General features: G+C 43.5%; 1 protein-coding gene across 3 annotated transcripts in view; it reads left to right on the top strand.

The window, feature by feature from the left end:
• The window catches only part of MAP3K4 (mitogen-activated protein kinase kinase kinase 4), a 502,654-nt gene that overhangs the window by 187,760 nt on the left and 299,260 nt on the right, over positions 1-15,634 (top strand). For all 3 annotated transcript variants that reach the window (XM_078648714.1, XM_078648713.1, XM_078648715.1), the window contains exon 3: positions 11,648-13,032. In XM_078648714.1, the coding sequence (XP_078504840.1) occupies positions 11,648-13,032 (1,385 nt within the window). The remainder of the gene's footprint in view (positions 1-11,647; positions 13,033-15,634) is intronic.

Below are 15,634 nucleotides of genomic sequence, written 5' to 3'. Positions count from 1 at the left end.
GGCTAGGATCTTAGTGAAGATTTTTGCATCTGTTTTCAACAGTGCAATGAGTTGATAGGAGGAGCAGAGTTTGGTCCTTGCCTGGCTTTGGAATGAGTAATATTTATGAGCCAGCCAAGGATGGGAATAATGCCTTTGTCATGTATAAAAGAGTTGAAAAGCTCACCAGGTGGTCACTCCATTCAGACACAAATAGCCGATAGAAACTGACCGATATGCCGTCTGGTCCAGGAGTCTTTCCCAACGGTAGTGTGCGCAGCGCCAGACGAAGTTCCTCCTTTGATATAGGGGCCTCTAGCAGTTCTACATGTGCAGTCTGTAGAAAGGAAACAAGCTTCCGGGGACCGGTTTCTGGCATTACAGCCGTCTTCGGCCCGGCTTGCTTGAATCCTGATGGTGCAATGAGCAAGGGACTCATGTCTGAGCATACCCTTCCACACTCATGGTGGCCAAAATAATTTCAAAAAGGGGTGGTGATGGACAGAGTATCTGAGCTGGGATGGTGCAGTGAGCTAAAAAACGGTGATGGATCAAGCCCTGATCTTTGGACTGGGTAAGAGTGGTCTGCTTAATTCAGGCACTCTGTTCATCACCACCCCCTTTTCTGAATCATTTTGTCCACCATAAGCGTGGAAGGGTATACTCAGATGTGAGTCCCTTGCTCATTGCACCATCAGGATTCAAGCAAGCCGGGCCGACGACGCCTGAAATGGCAGAAACCGGTCCCCGGAAGCTTGTTTCCTTCCCAGTATAAGAATTGGCTTGGTAGTTTGGTTTGCCCTGTTCCCATCATGCACTGGGACAGGAACAGACTAATTTGCATATAGCCAAGTTCTGAGCTGGGATGGTGCAGTGAGCTAAAAAACGGTGATGGATCAAGCCCTGATCTTTGGACTGGGTAAGAGTGGTCTGCTTAATTCAGGCACTCTGTTCATCACCACCCCCTTTTCTGAATCATTTTGTCCACCATAAGCGTGGAAGGGTATACTCAGATGTGAGTCCCTTGCTCATTGCACCATCAGGATTCAAGCAAGCCGGGCCGACGACGCCTGAAATGGCAGAAACCGGTCCCCGGAAGCTTGTTTCCTTCCCAGTATAAGAATTGGCTTGGTAGTTTGGTTTGCCCTGTTCCCATCATGCACTGGGACAGGAACAGACTAATTTGCATATAGCCAAGTTCTGAGCTGGGATGGTGCAGTGAGCTAAAAAACGGTGATGGATCAAGCCCTGATCTTTGGACTGGGTAAGAGTGGTCTGCTTAATTCAGGCACTCTGTTCATCACCACCCCCTTTTCTGAATCATTTTGCCATGTACCCTGTCACACAAGGGGAATGGAGCTGGTGTCCCCCGCTGTCCCTTATGGCGGCTGAGCCAGTCCTGCTGCTGTGGAAGGGGATCTAATCCTCAAAGGAGACTGGAGAGGCCGAAGCTCGTGTCCTACGCCATCGCAAGTCAGGCCACGCCTCCAATATGATGATTTTAAATGAATTAGTCCCTCAAGCTACCAAATAGTCTCAGCCTGCAGGGAAAAGAAACAGGGCGGTGATCTAACTATAATCGCCAAACAATCCATAAATTGAGAGAAAATGATATCTGATTTAGCAGTATTTCAGATAAAATAGACTGACCCTTATAAAGATTATGTCATATTGTTCTGGGGTCAGATCCAAACACTTTGCGGAATATCGGGACGAAATATAAAGAAAACTAAATCTTACATGGCAACACTACAAATTAATAATGAACCTATCAACGTTATGACTGACAATATTGTTAATCCTGGGAAGCTTAGTTATTTCAAAGCATTGAACAACGAGGAGTACTTAGGCCTTGTGAAAAGTAACAATGCGACTGGGTCACTATGTGACTTACAACTGGCTAAAGTACACATAGACCTTCTAATAAACTCACAAATATGATTTAACAGCACTGATATTACCAGATTTGTCTTCCCGAGTTTGATGCTGGAGCCCACCGGTTGCTATTACAATGACTTCTGGAATGCGATATCAGCCGTATAGCCCTGAGTTTGATTTACTGTTTCTTGACTGATTGGCACAAGTAGAATTAGGTCTCTATTGTGCGCAAGCAAACACTGAGCTGGTCTGTTACTCAAAGGTCACTGTTATCTCCTCTTTAACTTAATTTACATATGACCCTTTGGCCCAATTGATTGAAAATGTTGGACTTGCATCATTAATATATGCAGATAATGAATAAGTTACCTACCTTCAGTAATGATCTTCCTTTTGGATACTTTAACTGGTTATTCATCATCTTCAGAATATCCTCAGGCACCAAACTGGATCTGGAAGCTTTAGCAGCAGTGCCCCATCGTGCTGCTAGGCGGCACAGTATGGTTCCACATTGATTTACGCCCCAGAATTGATGGGCTGGAATCGCATTTAAGCACCATCCCTTCACACCAACATGATGTTTTTTTCTTGACTCCTTGCACACCCTTGAAAGTGATGCACAAAACAATTGGAGATAGCAGTGTAGAGATCTCTAATTTGAGATATTTTTGATGGTAAAAAGAGCCCACTCTTTTTACCATGGGGGAGCAGTGAGGAATCTACTGTGAGATTGAGTATCCACCAGATAGAGTGTTACCAAGCTAAGTCAATTTCCCCTTCTGGAAGATACTTCTAACAGATTTCACACTTTTAGGATCTATACCAAAGCAGTATCTCCTAAGGTGCAGGGTCTCTGGAGTGGGTTCAGACCAAAAATGCCTGCAGGACGGAATGGGTAAAATGCTCTTCTCTTCGGGCCTGGCTGTCATGCTAGTAGTGCTTTGTGAATGTGACAGACACCCACATCGCAGCCTGACCGATTCTAGGAACAGGTACTCTGCATGCTAACATGGTGGTAGCAGCCTTGGCCCTGGTGGAATGAACCCCTAGTTCATCTGGAGGCTGCTTTTAGCCAAACTGTAGTAGACCATAATGTAAAAGACTATCTACCTTGACAAAGTCCTTTTCAGTACTGTTTTACCCATCTTTGCTCCACAGAACGCTGATCATCTACCAGTGTGATCGACGTTAAAGCTTATTTAGGGTCCCATTGATGGAGTCTCTCCTCCTCTTTTGAGAAGTGAGGCGGGTCAAAGAACGTTGGAAGGATGAAGTGCCCAATGTGAAAAGAAGTCACAACTTTCAGCAAAAATTCCTCTTTGTTCCTCAACACCAGTTTGTCTCGAACTGATGGTGTAGGTCAAAAGTCTGGAGCTCACTCACAGATGAACTGAAGTGATCGCGACATGCAAGAAGTCAGAGTCAAAAGACGCAATGATCAGCTGTGCATCGGCTTAAAGGGCGTATATGTGAGAAAAGTCAGTACCACATTAAGGCCCCACCGTGGCTTCTCAGACAGTTTGGGAACTGATATTTTTATCAAACCTTTGATTAAACCATCATAGCAGGTGATTCAAATAAGGATGGTTGATCCAGCAAAGGTAAGAAGGCAGACAGGTAACCCTTAATTTTGCCCACTACAGCTTTTTGCTTGTGCCAAAGACAAAAACAACAAAACATCCCACAGTTTGGCTTGCAGTGGGTATGTGTTGGGGGCTCTAAACATGCTACAATTTTGCCTCAGTGCCTGGGATAAATGGCCTTTCTAGAAGGTCACCAGGTAACGGAAACAACATCCACAATCTCTCGCGTTGGATCAAACAGAGTTGACTGCCACTGCTCAATCACCATGTATAAAAGTGTAGATTGCGCAGATTTGGGCAAAGATCCTTGCAAGACTGCTTTGACATAAGACCCCCCTGAAGCAGCATACTGATCGATGGGTAGATGCTCATGCCTAGAAGTTCAAGTTACTGCATTCTCATGGTCCAATCTGAAGCCAACAGGATGACTTGGGCCTATTATCCCGTACCTTCGCCAAAACTCTGGACAGAACAGGCAGAGGCAAAAAGATGCACAGGATTCCAGTGCTCCACTCTAAACTGAATTCATCTTTTTGTGTGAGTGGAACTCTTAACGCATAGGCATTTTGACATCACTTGTTCTGTACAGTGGCAAAATAATCCAACCAGGTTTCTACCCCTGCTGATGCAAGATGCCCCTCGCCTCCGTGGTATAGACCTGCCATTCGCAATCCTCCCGGTGTTGCCAGCTGAAGTCGTCCACCCTGGCGTTTAAACATCCCACTAAATGTTTCACGATCGGAGAGATTTCCCCACACTCCAGCCAGCTCAAGGTATGTAGCACCTCATGGCAAAGGACCCAATACCCTACTCCGCCCTGCTTGTTGCAATAGCACATGGCAGTGGTGTTGTCTGTCAAAACCTGCACCAGCCTTCACTTGATGGACTGCTGGAAGGTCTTCAACACCAGGCAGGTGGTCTGCAGCTCCAACAGATTTATGTGGAGCTGGGTTAATGCCGGAAACCAGAATGATCTGATCTTCACCTCTCCCAAATGACCTCCCCAGCCCAGCAGGGACGGATCGGTCATGGCTGTGAGCTCTGGGTGGGGAAGAAAGAGGGACCTGCCTCTGGTTACGTTGAGCAGCCACCACTGCAAATCTCTTGTAGTCTCCGCCGAAACCTACATGACATCCAACAGGCATCCTTGTTGCTATGTCCACCAATACTTTAAATCCCACTGCAGACCCCACATATGCCACCTGGCAAAGTGTACAAGCAGGATGCATTAGGCTAGCAGGCCAAGAAGCCTCAGAACCACACTCACCGAAATCCCGGACCGAGGCTGAAACAAATGTTCATAACCCAAATATCTTCGACACGTTGTGACTGAGAAAAGGCCCTGAAATGTAAATGTCCAGAAATGCTCCTAAAAAGGGAAGCTTAAACAAAGGAGCCGGGTGCAACTTTGGCTTGATAAAGAACCCCAACAATATCAGTAGGTCGCTGTCATCTGGAGGTGGTCTACGACTGACTTTATGATGCCCACCTTCAACAGCCAGTTATTGAGGCAGGGTGAAAATGGTATCCCCAACTTTGGAAGTTGGGCGGTCCCACTGCCATCACTTTTGTGAACATGCAAGGGGTTCTGGTAAGGCAAAGGGGAACAAAAAATGCTCCTCGCCAACTTTGGACTGCAAATAAAGTCAGAGATTGGTATCAAGTTTGAGTGGCACGTTTATGTCCCCAAAACTTTTCTGACTATAAAGAATAGTGGTATGGGACCTTCTTGTTTTTCAGTGTGGAATTTGACTTACCTGATCATTGACCGCGAATAGTACCTGTTGTAGAAGTGGCTTAGAGAGTGGGAATGTATCTGGGCCCTAAACTTTGAGTGGGACCTGCACTGCGACTTACAGCTTCGGTTCAGTGACTCAGATCACCTCTGAGTTCAGTGTTACATTCTCTACATGACTTGGAGTCTTGCTGTGAGCCCAAGCACTAAAGGTATACCTAGTGAGGCTCCATCATGGACATCTGTTTCCAACAGTCGCTGCATTGTTTGAGCCCAGATGTTTTAGGTGGTGATGTCGCTTCTTACAAGCTGGATTTTACTTGTTTGAGTTAAAAAGGGGAGTGGAGGTACCGATCTGCATTCAAAGGTGCAGAAAGAAAGGAACTGGTGTGGGTGCACAGGGGCGGTGCTTATATCCAGCTCTGGCCCATCACTTTTGGGTGGAACAAAGTCAACCCAGAGATGCCTGTCACCTTCTAGCGGAGAAAGCTTCTGGATCCCTGCTGGTGTCTATATTCAACTCTAAAGGTGATGAATCTGAGGATAAAAAATTCATCAGAAATACAAATTCCATCTATAATCCAATTACAGTTGCTACTTTACAAAATTGTTAGTCAGTGATCAAAGGTGGGCACCTAAGATTCAGTGGGGAGAAATACTAAAATCTAATGCCTTTCTTCCAAATAGCGCATGGAAAGCATGCTTTCTGTCCATCCTCCTTGGGCCAGCAACCCACACCTGCATCAAGAGTAAAAAATGTGGGGCTATAGATTGACTTAGGTATAATTATGGAGGAACACATCTAAGGTTTAACCCTGACCTGTTTATTTTGAATGCAGGTCCTCAGACGGATTATGTACTGTTACAATGTACAGAAACGCAGACATATAATGAATGCCATCATATGTGCTTGATTGGACAATTGAAATATGACGTACCCTTGGCCTTCCAGCTAAGTGGCAAACGGACTTCATATGGTACAGAATGCATCCACCAGGCTGATTCTAAATGTAATGAAAAACAAATCCATTACCCCGGTTTTAGGCAAACTTCATTGAAATTCATTGATTCAGCACAGAATCAGTTTTAAGGCTTTTTGTCTAGGCAACAAAGTGTTCTATGACAACAGACCTACCCCTTTGACCAAAAGATGATCTTTGTACATAACAACATATTTTCTGTTGTGTGAATTTACCAGTTTCAAGTGAGCCACACTGGATAGATCTTTTTTAGTAGCTGTGGCATAGTTTCCCTCTCGAAATTCGTTTGGAAAAATCCCTGTTCACATCGAGTTAACTAATAAATACAGAGCTTTTCTCCTAGTGAGCTTACCTTTTCTTTATTTTATATGACATGATCTTAGGCATTTAGACCCGCCGCTCCAAGATATCCACAGGTGAACGTTTATATATGCTAAAACACACAAAAAATAAAGAGTAGATTACTTTGATGCATAACATGGTTTACCATTGAGGAACTTTTGCCAAAAAGAGCAAGTGCTGCTTTATTTTTATGAGGATTCCCCTTACATTGCTTGCCTTATTGACATTTTCTATGAGTTTTTGTCTCTACCATGCAGAGCAAATCAAACATTCGAGCCCGAAATGCCAAGCCAGGTCCTCGTTTGTTTGCGTAATATCTTCACATGATGGCCAGCATTCCATTCTTTGACAAAAGTCTTTCCCTGCAGATACGATCCTCTCTAGGCCAGCATTTACCAATTGAAAGCACGAACCATATTTGCACCCTCAGTGCTTTATTCTATTTATGACTCCTAGTGATCCAATCATGATCTTTCTAAATAAGTCTAGAATGCCTTGGGTACAAGAGCCATAGTGGATAACATATTGGCTGAAGACCTCCTATTATAATGTGAAACTACTTAGGAACACGGAGTATCACGAAAGGTGTTATTAAACATATGTAATGTTGAATGATTAGCTTTGTTCCTTTTGTAAACACTGTTGCTCTTACATTAATAGGAACTTGTATCCAAGATAAAGGGTGTTTCTGATGGCTACTATTGACCCCAGACTTCTCACCTTGTCCCCAGATATCAGGCCGATCCTGAAACTCAAAAGGCAGTACTCCTGTGTGCTGGTAGGTGGCGCTACATAGCTCTGTGCCTGCATTGTTCGCTCTTAAATATAAGTACCACCCAGGCATGCGTATGCCAGTTCCTTTCTTTCCTCGCTTTCAGGCACAGATTTCGAGCTCCACTTCCCTTTTTCTTCACTCTTGTGAAGTGGCTTTTCCTTCATTTTTTTTCCAGAGCGCAATGGAACATGTTACCCCCTAAGACTACAGGGTATAAGCCTCGCAGGCACTCTATCAAACAGATGTTTGTAAAGATAACCATGAGGTATGTCTCTGGTGATTTGGGTTTTGCTCATGACTCCAAGGCTTGTGATGACTGCATGCAGCTGAATCAGAGAAATTTGTGAGTGTGAAGTGAAACCTGTATGTATGAAAACTGCAAGGCTCCAGACTGGTTCCACTCCAGGTTGAAGTCAAGAGTACAGTCCCGCTCCTGAAGTCATTCCCACTGAAAAAATCGGGTAAGAAGAAACATAATAAGTCCATGGAAGACTCAGCCCTTCCCGCCACCTTGTTCTCTAAAGATGGCATGAAGGTGTTGTTGTGCTTCCAGGCCTCTCCCGTTCCACTGAGGAGCTGATTCCGTTATTGGTTGCGATGCATCTCGAATTGCCAGGACCGTCAGCAAAGTCATAGTAATTTGAAGCCGTTTCAGGGGCCAAAGTTCTGATTGAGATCAGGGCTAACTGGGCCCAAGTCATTCTATTGGCTTTGGATTGGGTTAGGAGAGTGTGGTGCCCAGAAGTTCCGGGAAAGAGAATCTGTCCTCCGATCAGGCTGCTGCTTAGGGAGAATTTTCTGTGGCAGCAGTAGGGCATAGTGTTGCACCTGGGCTTGAGCAACTTGCAACTCCGTACAGAAGATAGAGCCAAGGCAGGTTGTCTCTTTTGAACTTCCTCCCAAAGTTGTTGGGGTAATCCTAGGAGCCAGGCATCCTTCCACGAAATTAGTGTTTGGTGGGTGCTGGCATGGGTTTGTGGCTTGGTGCAGCACCTGCCAGACAGACCCATCACATGCCAAAATGTCCGATGGGTAGGGCATTTCACCCATTCGACCCGCAGGACTCAGTGATCTGAGCCATTCCACAGAGCCACTACCATAAAGAGCACTGCTTTGGCATCTATTCACAATTTGAGGAATCTTCAGTTAGGAGTGTCCATTAGGAGAGCATGCTGCTTACCTTTGGTAACGCTCTTTCTGGTGGATACTGCACCAAGCCACAAATGTCTTGCCGGCCAGCCACCTCGCCTTTATGTGGAGTTGTCTCCTTTTCCATATAAAAAGTTCCAGTTTAGAAATCTGCATACTGGTTGATCCAATTTTTAGTTGGGCTCTGTGTTTGAGGGCAGTGATAAACATATGAAAGAAACTGATGTCAGCATGCATGGGCGGTGCTTATATGCTTCTCTGTTTGTCACTACTAGAGCTGAACAGCATTGGTGAACAACCGCACAGCGTCACCCAGTGGCGTGCAAGAATGCTGCTTTTTGAGTTTCCGGATCTAGTCTGGCACCTGGCGATATTCACTAGGTGAGGAATCTACAGATAGAGTATCTACCAGAAACAGCTTTATGGAAGGTAAGTAACTTGTTCTTTTATCATATAGGTTATATATGCTCAAGGACTAGGACTGCTGTCTTCTATAAGGACTTCTACCCGAAATCCTCATCTCAGTTTTGGAGAGAGAGGTATTTAAATAGCTACCCGTGGTGCTGTTGAATAGACTGTGTGTTTTAGCACCATTGTAGATCATAGACTGGGTTCCTTTGCTCCTCTGCCTGCAAGACCGTGTCATGGCCAGATCACAACACAGCACTAATTGAGGCCCTGACATCAAGAAGGGCCAAAAGCATACTAGGCCTCGGCAAGTGGCTGACATAGAGAGAACATTTAGGACTGCTTGTCTTGGTGCCAAAGTCAAGTGGGCTAATGAGTTTATCAGGGATTTCCAAGAGAAGATTCTTGAATGTGAGAAAGGTCTGAGAAACGTCTCCAACCTGGAGAGGGGCCTATCTATCGGCTTGTGTCGCAAGCAGTCACCCTTGAAGGATAGAAGTGTTATCATACCCTTTGGGGATGCTCCTGTGTTCTTCAGTTCATTGACAGTCAGCAGTCACATGGAACCGAGTTCTGCTAGTATGTCATAGGTGTGATCCCTTAGGCATCCATACCACTTTCAGCAGCTCAAGACACGTAGTTGCTGATTCCTAAAGTTGGATCCCGCATGCTGATGGCTTGGTACGGTGCCTTTACTGTGTGTGAAACCCGTGGTGGATCGTAGGATCTCTGGATTCCCAAACAGCACTACACAGCCCCTGCGCGTTCAATGGTGGTCCCTTGCTGCCACATTGCACAAGGTAAGACTGTTCTTTATTTCTCTATAGTCAGGTGAGCTCGGAGCCGTCTGCTTCTGAGTTTTCTTACTTTTATCCACCCTCGAAATATCCATACAGCCCTGAGACGTCATAACCCTTAAATGTTTGTTGCAATCTAAACCAGGGTAAACGTGTGACATGGGGTGATTCTAGACTCAGTTTCTGCAGCACGAGTTTCATATTAACTGTGACTAAGTTTTGTGTGGGTGTGTGCTGATCTTACCTTTTTTCTTGATGGTCATGCCTTTAGGGCGGCGAGACAGATTTTTATTGTATTTCAGGTTCTATCCCTTTTACCTTTAATCTGGTTACTTCCTTTTTGAAACCGGTTTGTATTACTTTGTTTGGCTGGTTTCTATTAAAAAGACAAAAACGATACCCGTTTCTGTTGTAATAAAATACTGTCTCTGGTGAGTCAGTTTCTCTATTAGTTGCAGAATAAAAATGCCTTTATTGTATATCTAAGCTATCTGTAAGATGAGGCACTTATCCTTGGTTTGGTTTACTTTATCTTTAGTACCCAAAGAGACAATTATAAGTACGTTTAAATCAACCCATTGAAGTGATAAAAAGTCTAATGTCGGACTGGTTTTCCAAAATAAGCGTTTTATTGCTATTTTCCTTTTTATTAGGTTTGCTTTCTACATACTAAATTAGGTAATTATATTAACATTTGTCCATAACTCCTTCTTCTGATAAGCAGGCAGTTCAACAACTCCCTAAATATGTCAGTATTCAGTAAGCCTTTCCTTTAAACAAGTTTATTTGACCCAATGTATTTTTTTTAGTTTGGAGTTGAATACCAGTATTGGTCTTGTATATCTTCTGCATGTACATAACATTTGGTTGGATGAAAAATAACCTCGGTAGAAGTTGAAACAGCAAAGAAAATAAAGTAAATAGCTACATTACGTTTTAGAATGCACCTCAGCCTCCTAGAAACTGATGTGTACTGCAACCTTTGTGAGCACAGAACTGCAGAATAATTTAAACTCTCAGCTGTGCATTGTAAGCCCCTGCTATATCTTCCACCTGTGAATTTATGAGGCCCATTTATAATGTGTGGCCTGATCCAAAGGAATTATGCCACCGATGCTAGACGTAGGTATGAAGTTCTGACCTTAGACAATTTGAGGATTTTAGCTAATGGTTTCACCACCTGGAAGTAACAGCCTATATAGATGCAAAGTAAATTTTTTGGTCTTGAAAACTATGAGGAGACAGTTGGACATCGTTTTCTTTTGATTCACTTGTGTAGTTTGTTTCGGGTCCTGAAAGGAAAGGAAAGGAAAACGCGGACTACTGGAGCATATTGAAGCAAAACAGTATACCCCAAAATCTGACACCTCAAAATTTACCTCACTCACTGTTCCCACATGTCACTGGATCGGAGACGGTGTTAAGCCTGAATTTCATGAGGCACTGTCCTCAACTTAAGGCACCTCCCAAAACAACAAATCCGAAAAATACAAATCATCAAGTATTTGGGTTGAGATTAAATTGGCAGACTCAATAAGTGAGTTATATAGATCAATGAAAAGTTAAAGGATTTTATTACAGAATTAAAAAAATAAAGTGGTACAGAGTCAATGCTATGAAGGCACTCAATGGAGAGTTCATACTGAGAATGCAAAATAATTCAGAAATGGGCAGTACAATCAAGAGAAAAGCTGCATTTAAGTCTTCAGTAAATTATTTTGGCTCAACCCCAAACTCAAAGAGTTTGTATACATTATTCTTGCATATGAAATCAAGGGTTCTGCGGATTCATCATGGTGTGTTCAAATGTAGCATTTCATTAGCAAATCGGAGCACATCATAGAAAATGAGTTCCAAAAGAAATAGTACTATATCAATATATACATGTGAAATCAAGTGAAAAAATGCATTCTGCACATTGTTAATTATTTTGATTTATGTTGTTATTATTATTGTTAAAAAAATGTTTATCACTTTTTCTTAACCTGCTCATTTTACACTTTGTCTGATTTGTTTTTTAGAAAGAATGAGTGCACCAAATCAGCCCCCACACAAAGATGTCGGCAAGCCGATTGAAATCGTGGAAGATCACAGCTACAAGCAGGAGAAAAAGATCAGGACCGCCCTTCGTTCAACAGAACGTGATCATAAGAAACATGAACAGTGCTCCTTCATGCTGGACTCGGTTGGCGGGTCCATGCCCAAAAAATCTATTCCAGACGTTGATCTTAATAAGCCTTACCTCAGCCTTGGCTGTAGCAATGCTAAACTTCCTGTGTCGGTGCCCATGCCGATTGCCAGAACTGCTCGCCAGACTTCAAGGACGGACTGTCCTGCTGACCGTTTAAAGTTCTTTGAAACCTTGCGACTTTTGCTAAAACTTACCTCAGTGTCTAAGAAAAAGGAAAGGGAACAGAGAGGGCAGGAAAATACCTCCATGTGGATGAGCCGCTCCAATGAACTGCTCTGGCTTGAACTGAAAGCATGGCATGAGGGAAGGAGCATCAATGACCAAGACTTGTATCTCTACACTGCTCGCCAAGCGATTCCAGACATCATTAATCAAATCCTCACTTTTAAAGTTAATTATAGCAGCATATCCTGTGTACGGAATGGGGCGGGCCTCAATGGTACTGCAGGGCAAGGGCAATCCAGGGCCACCCACGGTGTCAGTGTTCTCGGGCTTTCAAGCTACAAGGACCATCTGCAGCGCCAGCGGATCTCATTTGAGCAGGTGAAGCAGATAATGGAGCTGTTGGAGTACGTTGAAGCACTTTATCCATCTCAGCAAGCCCTTCAAAAGGACTATGAGAAGTATGCTGCAAAAGACTTTCAGGACAGAGTGCAGGCACTCTGTCTGTGGCTCAACATAACTAAGGACTTGAACCACAAGCTAAGGATTATGGGGACTGTCTTGGGTGTTAAAAATTTGTCAGACAGTGGCTGGCCAGTGTTTGAAATGCCTTCTCCTCGACAATCCAATGAACATGACGAGGAAGATGAGGACACGGAACGAGAGGAGGATGATGTGATGAAGGACTCCTCTGGCACTTGTTCGGACATAAGCGAGGATGAAGAACAAAGCTCTGCAAAGAACACTGCACACACCAGGCAACCCATGGAGAACAATTTTGCAGGCAAACCAAAAGTTTCCTCTCCGGACCATTTTTTGAGGAGTCTGGATAGGCTTGCCTCGGAGGATGACTCTTTCTGCTTGGCAACACATGATTGCAGCCCCGACATTGGCTGCAGTAGGCATTGCTTGACCTCCATGTACAGACCTTTTGTAGATAAAGCTTTGAAGCAAATGGGATTAAGGAAATTAATTTTACGACTTCACAAGCTCATGCATGGCTCCTTGCAAAGAGCACGTATTGCATTAAGAAAGACTGATCACCCACTAGAGGTAGGTTTATTTCCACGCAGGTCAGATGTCAATTTATTACGTTTCTAGCGAGTTCATATATATATATATGACATTGGAGCATTGTGTTGACGTCACAAAGAGGCTAGAATGACACACTTGATAAATGTCTCAAAGGATGCATTAGGATCTGCAGTGCAAACAGTCACTTCAGATGGTCTTTGTGTATTCACAGGAACCTAAACCCTGAATGGCTTATAACCGTGTCTTCCTGTCACATGGGACGCAGTGCACCTGATTAAAGTTCAGTGGATTTCTCCGACAGTGATATGAAGTTTATTATTTCACATTTCTTACAGGAAGAACTGTAAGCAGTGCCTATTATGAGAAAGCTTTACTCTCTAACATCAGTGTAATGCATTTAACAAAAAATTTTTTGCAGGTTATATGTATCTCCCTTGCTTACACTCTCCTCCCTTATCTCCCGCACTCCTGTTTGTTGCACACCTTATTCTTAGATGAGCAGGCTTTACTGTCGTTAGGTGGCCAAGTTGCTGACTGTTTGACCGGTGGCCAAGTTGCAGTTTTAACAGGAAGATGTAGGTTCTAATATCGACTTTTCCCCTTGACCAAATTGTCAAAGACTTAAAAAATCACTCTTCTCTCTCTATCACCTACTCTTTTCATCTACCAAAATGAACAGTGCACAGAGAAGAATCAATCCATTGTTGCACTGTACATAAAATGTATTTGTGTATTGTTGTTCAGGCATATTGACATTTCTCTGTTTCAGGCAGCCTCATTATTAAACAATAGGGTAGTTTGTCAGTTTACTTGTGATTAAAGCAGGCTTCAAATAGAAGACAGGCAAACGGATTTCGATAGAGTTAGTTGTTGCCATGCATGAAAGAGTGATGGGATGAACTAGAAAGAACGGGCTTGGCACTGGTAGCTCGGTAGGTTCAGCACAGAATATGGAGGATAGAAGGTTTCAGCAGGGCCAACAATTAGGAAGGGATATGTCGGAATAAGTACGACGAAAGAGCTTGAAGGGGGTGCTATCATGTTTTCTGCTGTATTTTAGTCTTGAAATTTGATTTGAAACCAATTTGATAGACTACTTTAGCATTAGTTGGATATCAAGAACGAAGGAGATGTCGGTGTTGAATATATGTATGTAAGAATGATGGAGAAGTGTGGCTCAATGGTTAGAGCGGCAGACCCTGATGCAGAGGTCTAGCCCGGGACCAGGGTTCAATTCCCCGCCTCGGCGGGTCTTGGGCTCAAAAATTCCACGAACCTGATAATTCTCGCCTCGGTGCCTATTCCAATCATGGAGTCCCACTCTGCAACTCTGGGCAATAGCTTGCTTAATCTTCACAACGGCCCCCACAACGCTAAGGATGCCTGGCCTCCACCTTGGGGGTGCCCAGGAGTGGACACCTCACAGGGAAAGCCAGGATGGGTTCCACAGCGGTATTCGTACAGGCGCCTTGAGACCCTTGCGGGTGAGTAGTGCGCTATACAAGTATCAATTTACATTTATTTACATTTACATGATTACTGACTACCAACCACTGTTAATCACAGTTAAGCATTAATGAGTAGTGTCAGCTTAAATCCACCATTTAATACATTTTTCGTGACAGCCGAAATGTTGTGCTAACAATTTTATTATTATGTTTTATGCTTATTTCATTTTGCGCTGGAAACTTCATTCCAAGTTAACTTAATTTATCAGCCTCCTGCCCCATTTGTCCCTTCACTTGCTACCCTTTTTATCTTCACACTACGAGCGCCTTTGATATAAGATCAAAAATGCATGCTTTTGACACAATATCTCCCGTAATTAGCAATCTGGTTTGTGGCTCAAATAATTAATTATTTCCCTCTCTAAGTGGAAATGGCGCTCACTATGGGTTGCTGACATTAGCTCAGCTAGTCGGATTAACATTGTTTGTCTCAATTTTAAGATTAATGAATGTTGTAAACAATAACTAACCAGTGAAGCTGCACACACACTGCTCATCTTAGTGTTGTGCTGATGTAACTGGCCTTACTGATCAGGAGTGAAAGGTATGGCCGCAGACCTCTTGACCCTGTGAGGAGCAGTGTGTCAAGGAGAATGTGGTTCCTTTGGTATTTTAGGCATTGTCCCCGCAGCAGTAACTCAACATTCACACTGAGGCTTTCAACTCTACTAAACCTCCATTTCAGTATTCTGGCTGAGCCTCAATGTTAACAGCTGCAATCAATGTGTGCAAGTGTAAGTAAGAATTAAGCCATCATCACACAGTATTGGTGTAGATCACCTTCACACTTGTGATAATTAACAGGTGGACAGACAAGCCAGTTATTTACCATCCAGTATCAGAAATACTACACAAATCAGCTTGCCACAATGACAAAATGTTATAGAGTCTGTTTTGGCACACCTTTGTTCAAGTTTCCGGATATTGGTATATGCGGGAAGGGCATATGATAGATCCCATGTGTTGTCCTGGATTGCCCACAGTGTCGACAGGACGGTTGTCCCTTGTAAATTTGCGTAACCGTCAGTTTTTGTTTGCTTTCATTTAAAGATGTGATATTTAATAGTAACACAGCATGGCACTTATATCTTTTTTGTGTGTAATGCAATGTT

This window comes from Lissotriton helveticus, chromosome 6 (genome assembly GCF_964261635.1).
Source record: "Lissotriton helveticus chromosome 6, aLisHel1.1, whole genome shotgun sequence".
Classification (NCBI taxonomy): Eukaryota; Metazoa; Chordata; class Amphibia; order Caudata; family Salamandridae; genus Lissotriton; species Lissotriton helveticus.
The sequence above is the reverse complement of the archived record's forward strand: the minus strand, read 5'-3'. Positions and strand labels throughout refer to the sequence as shown.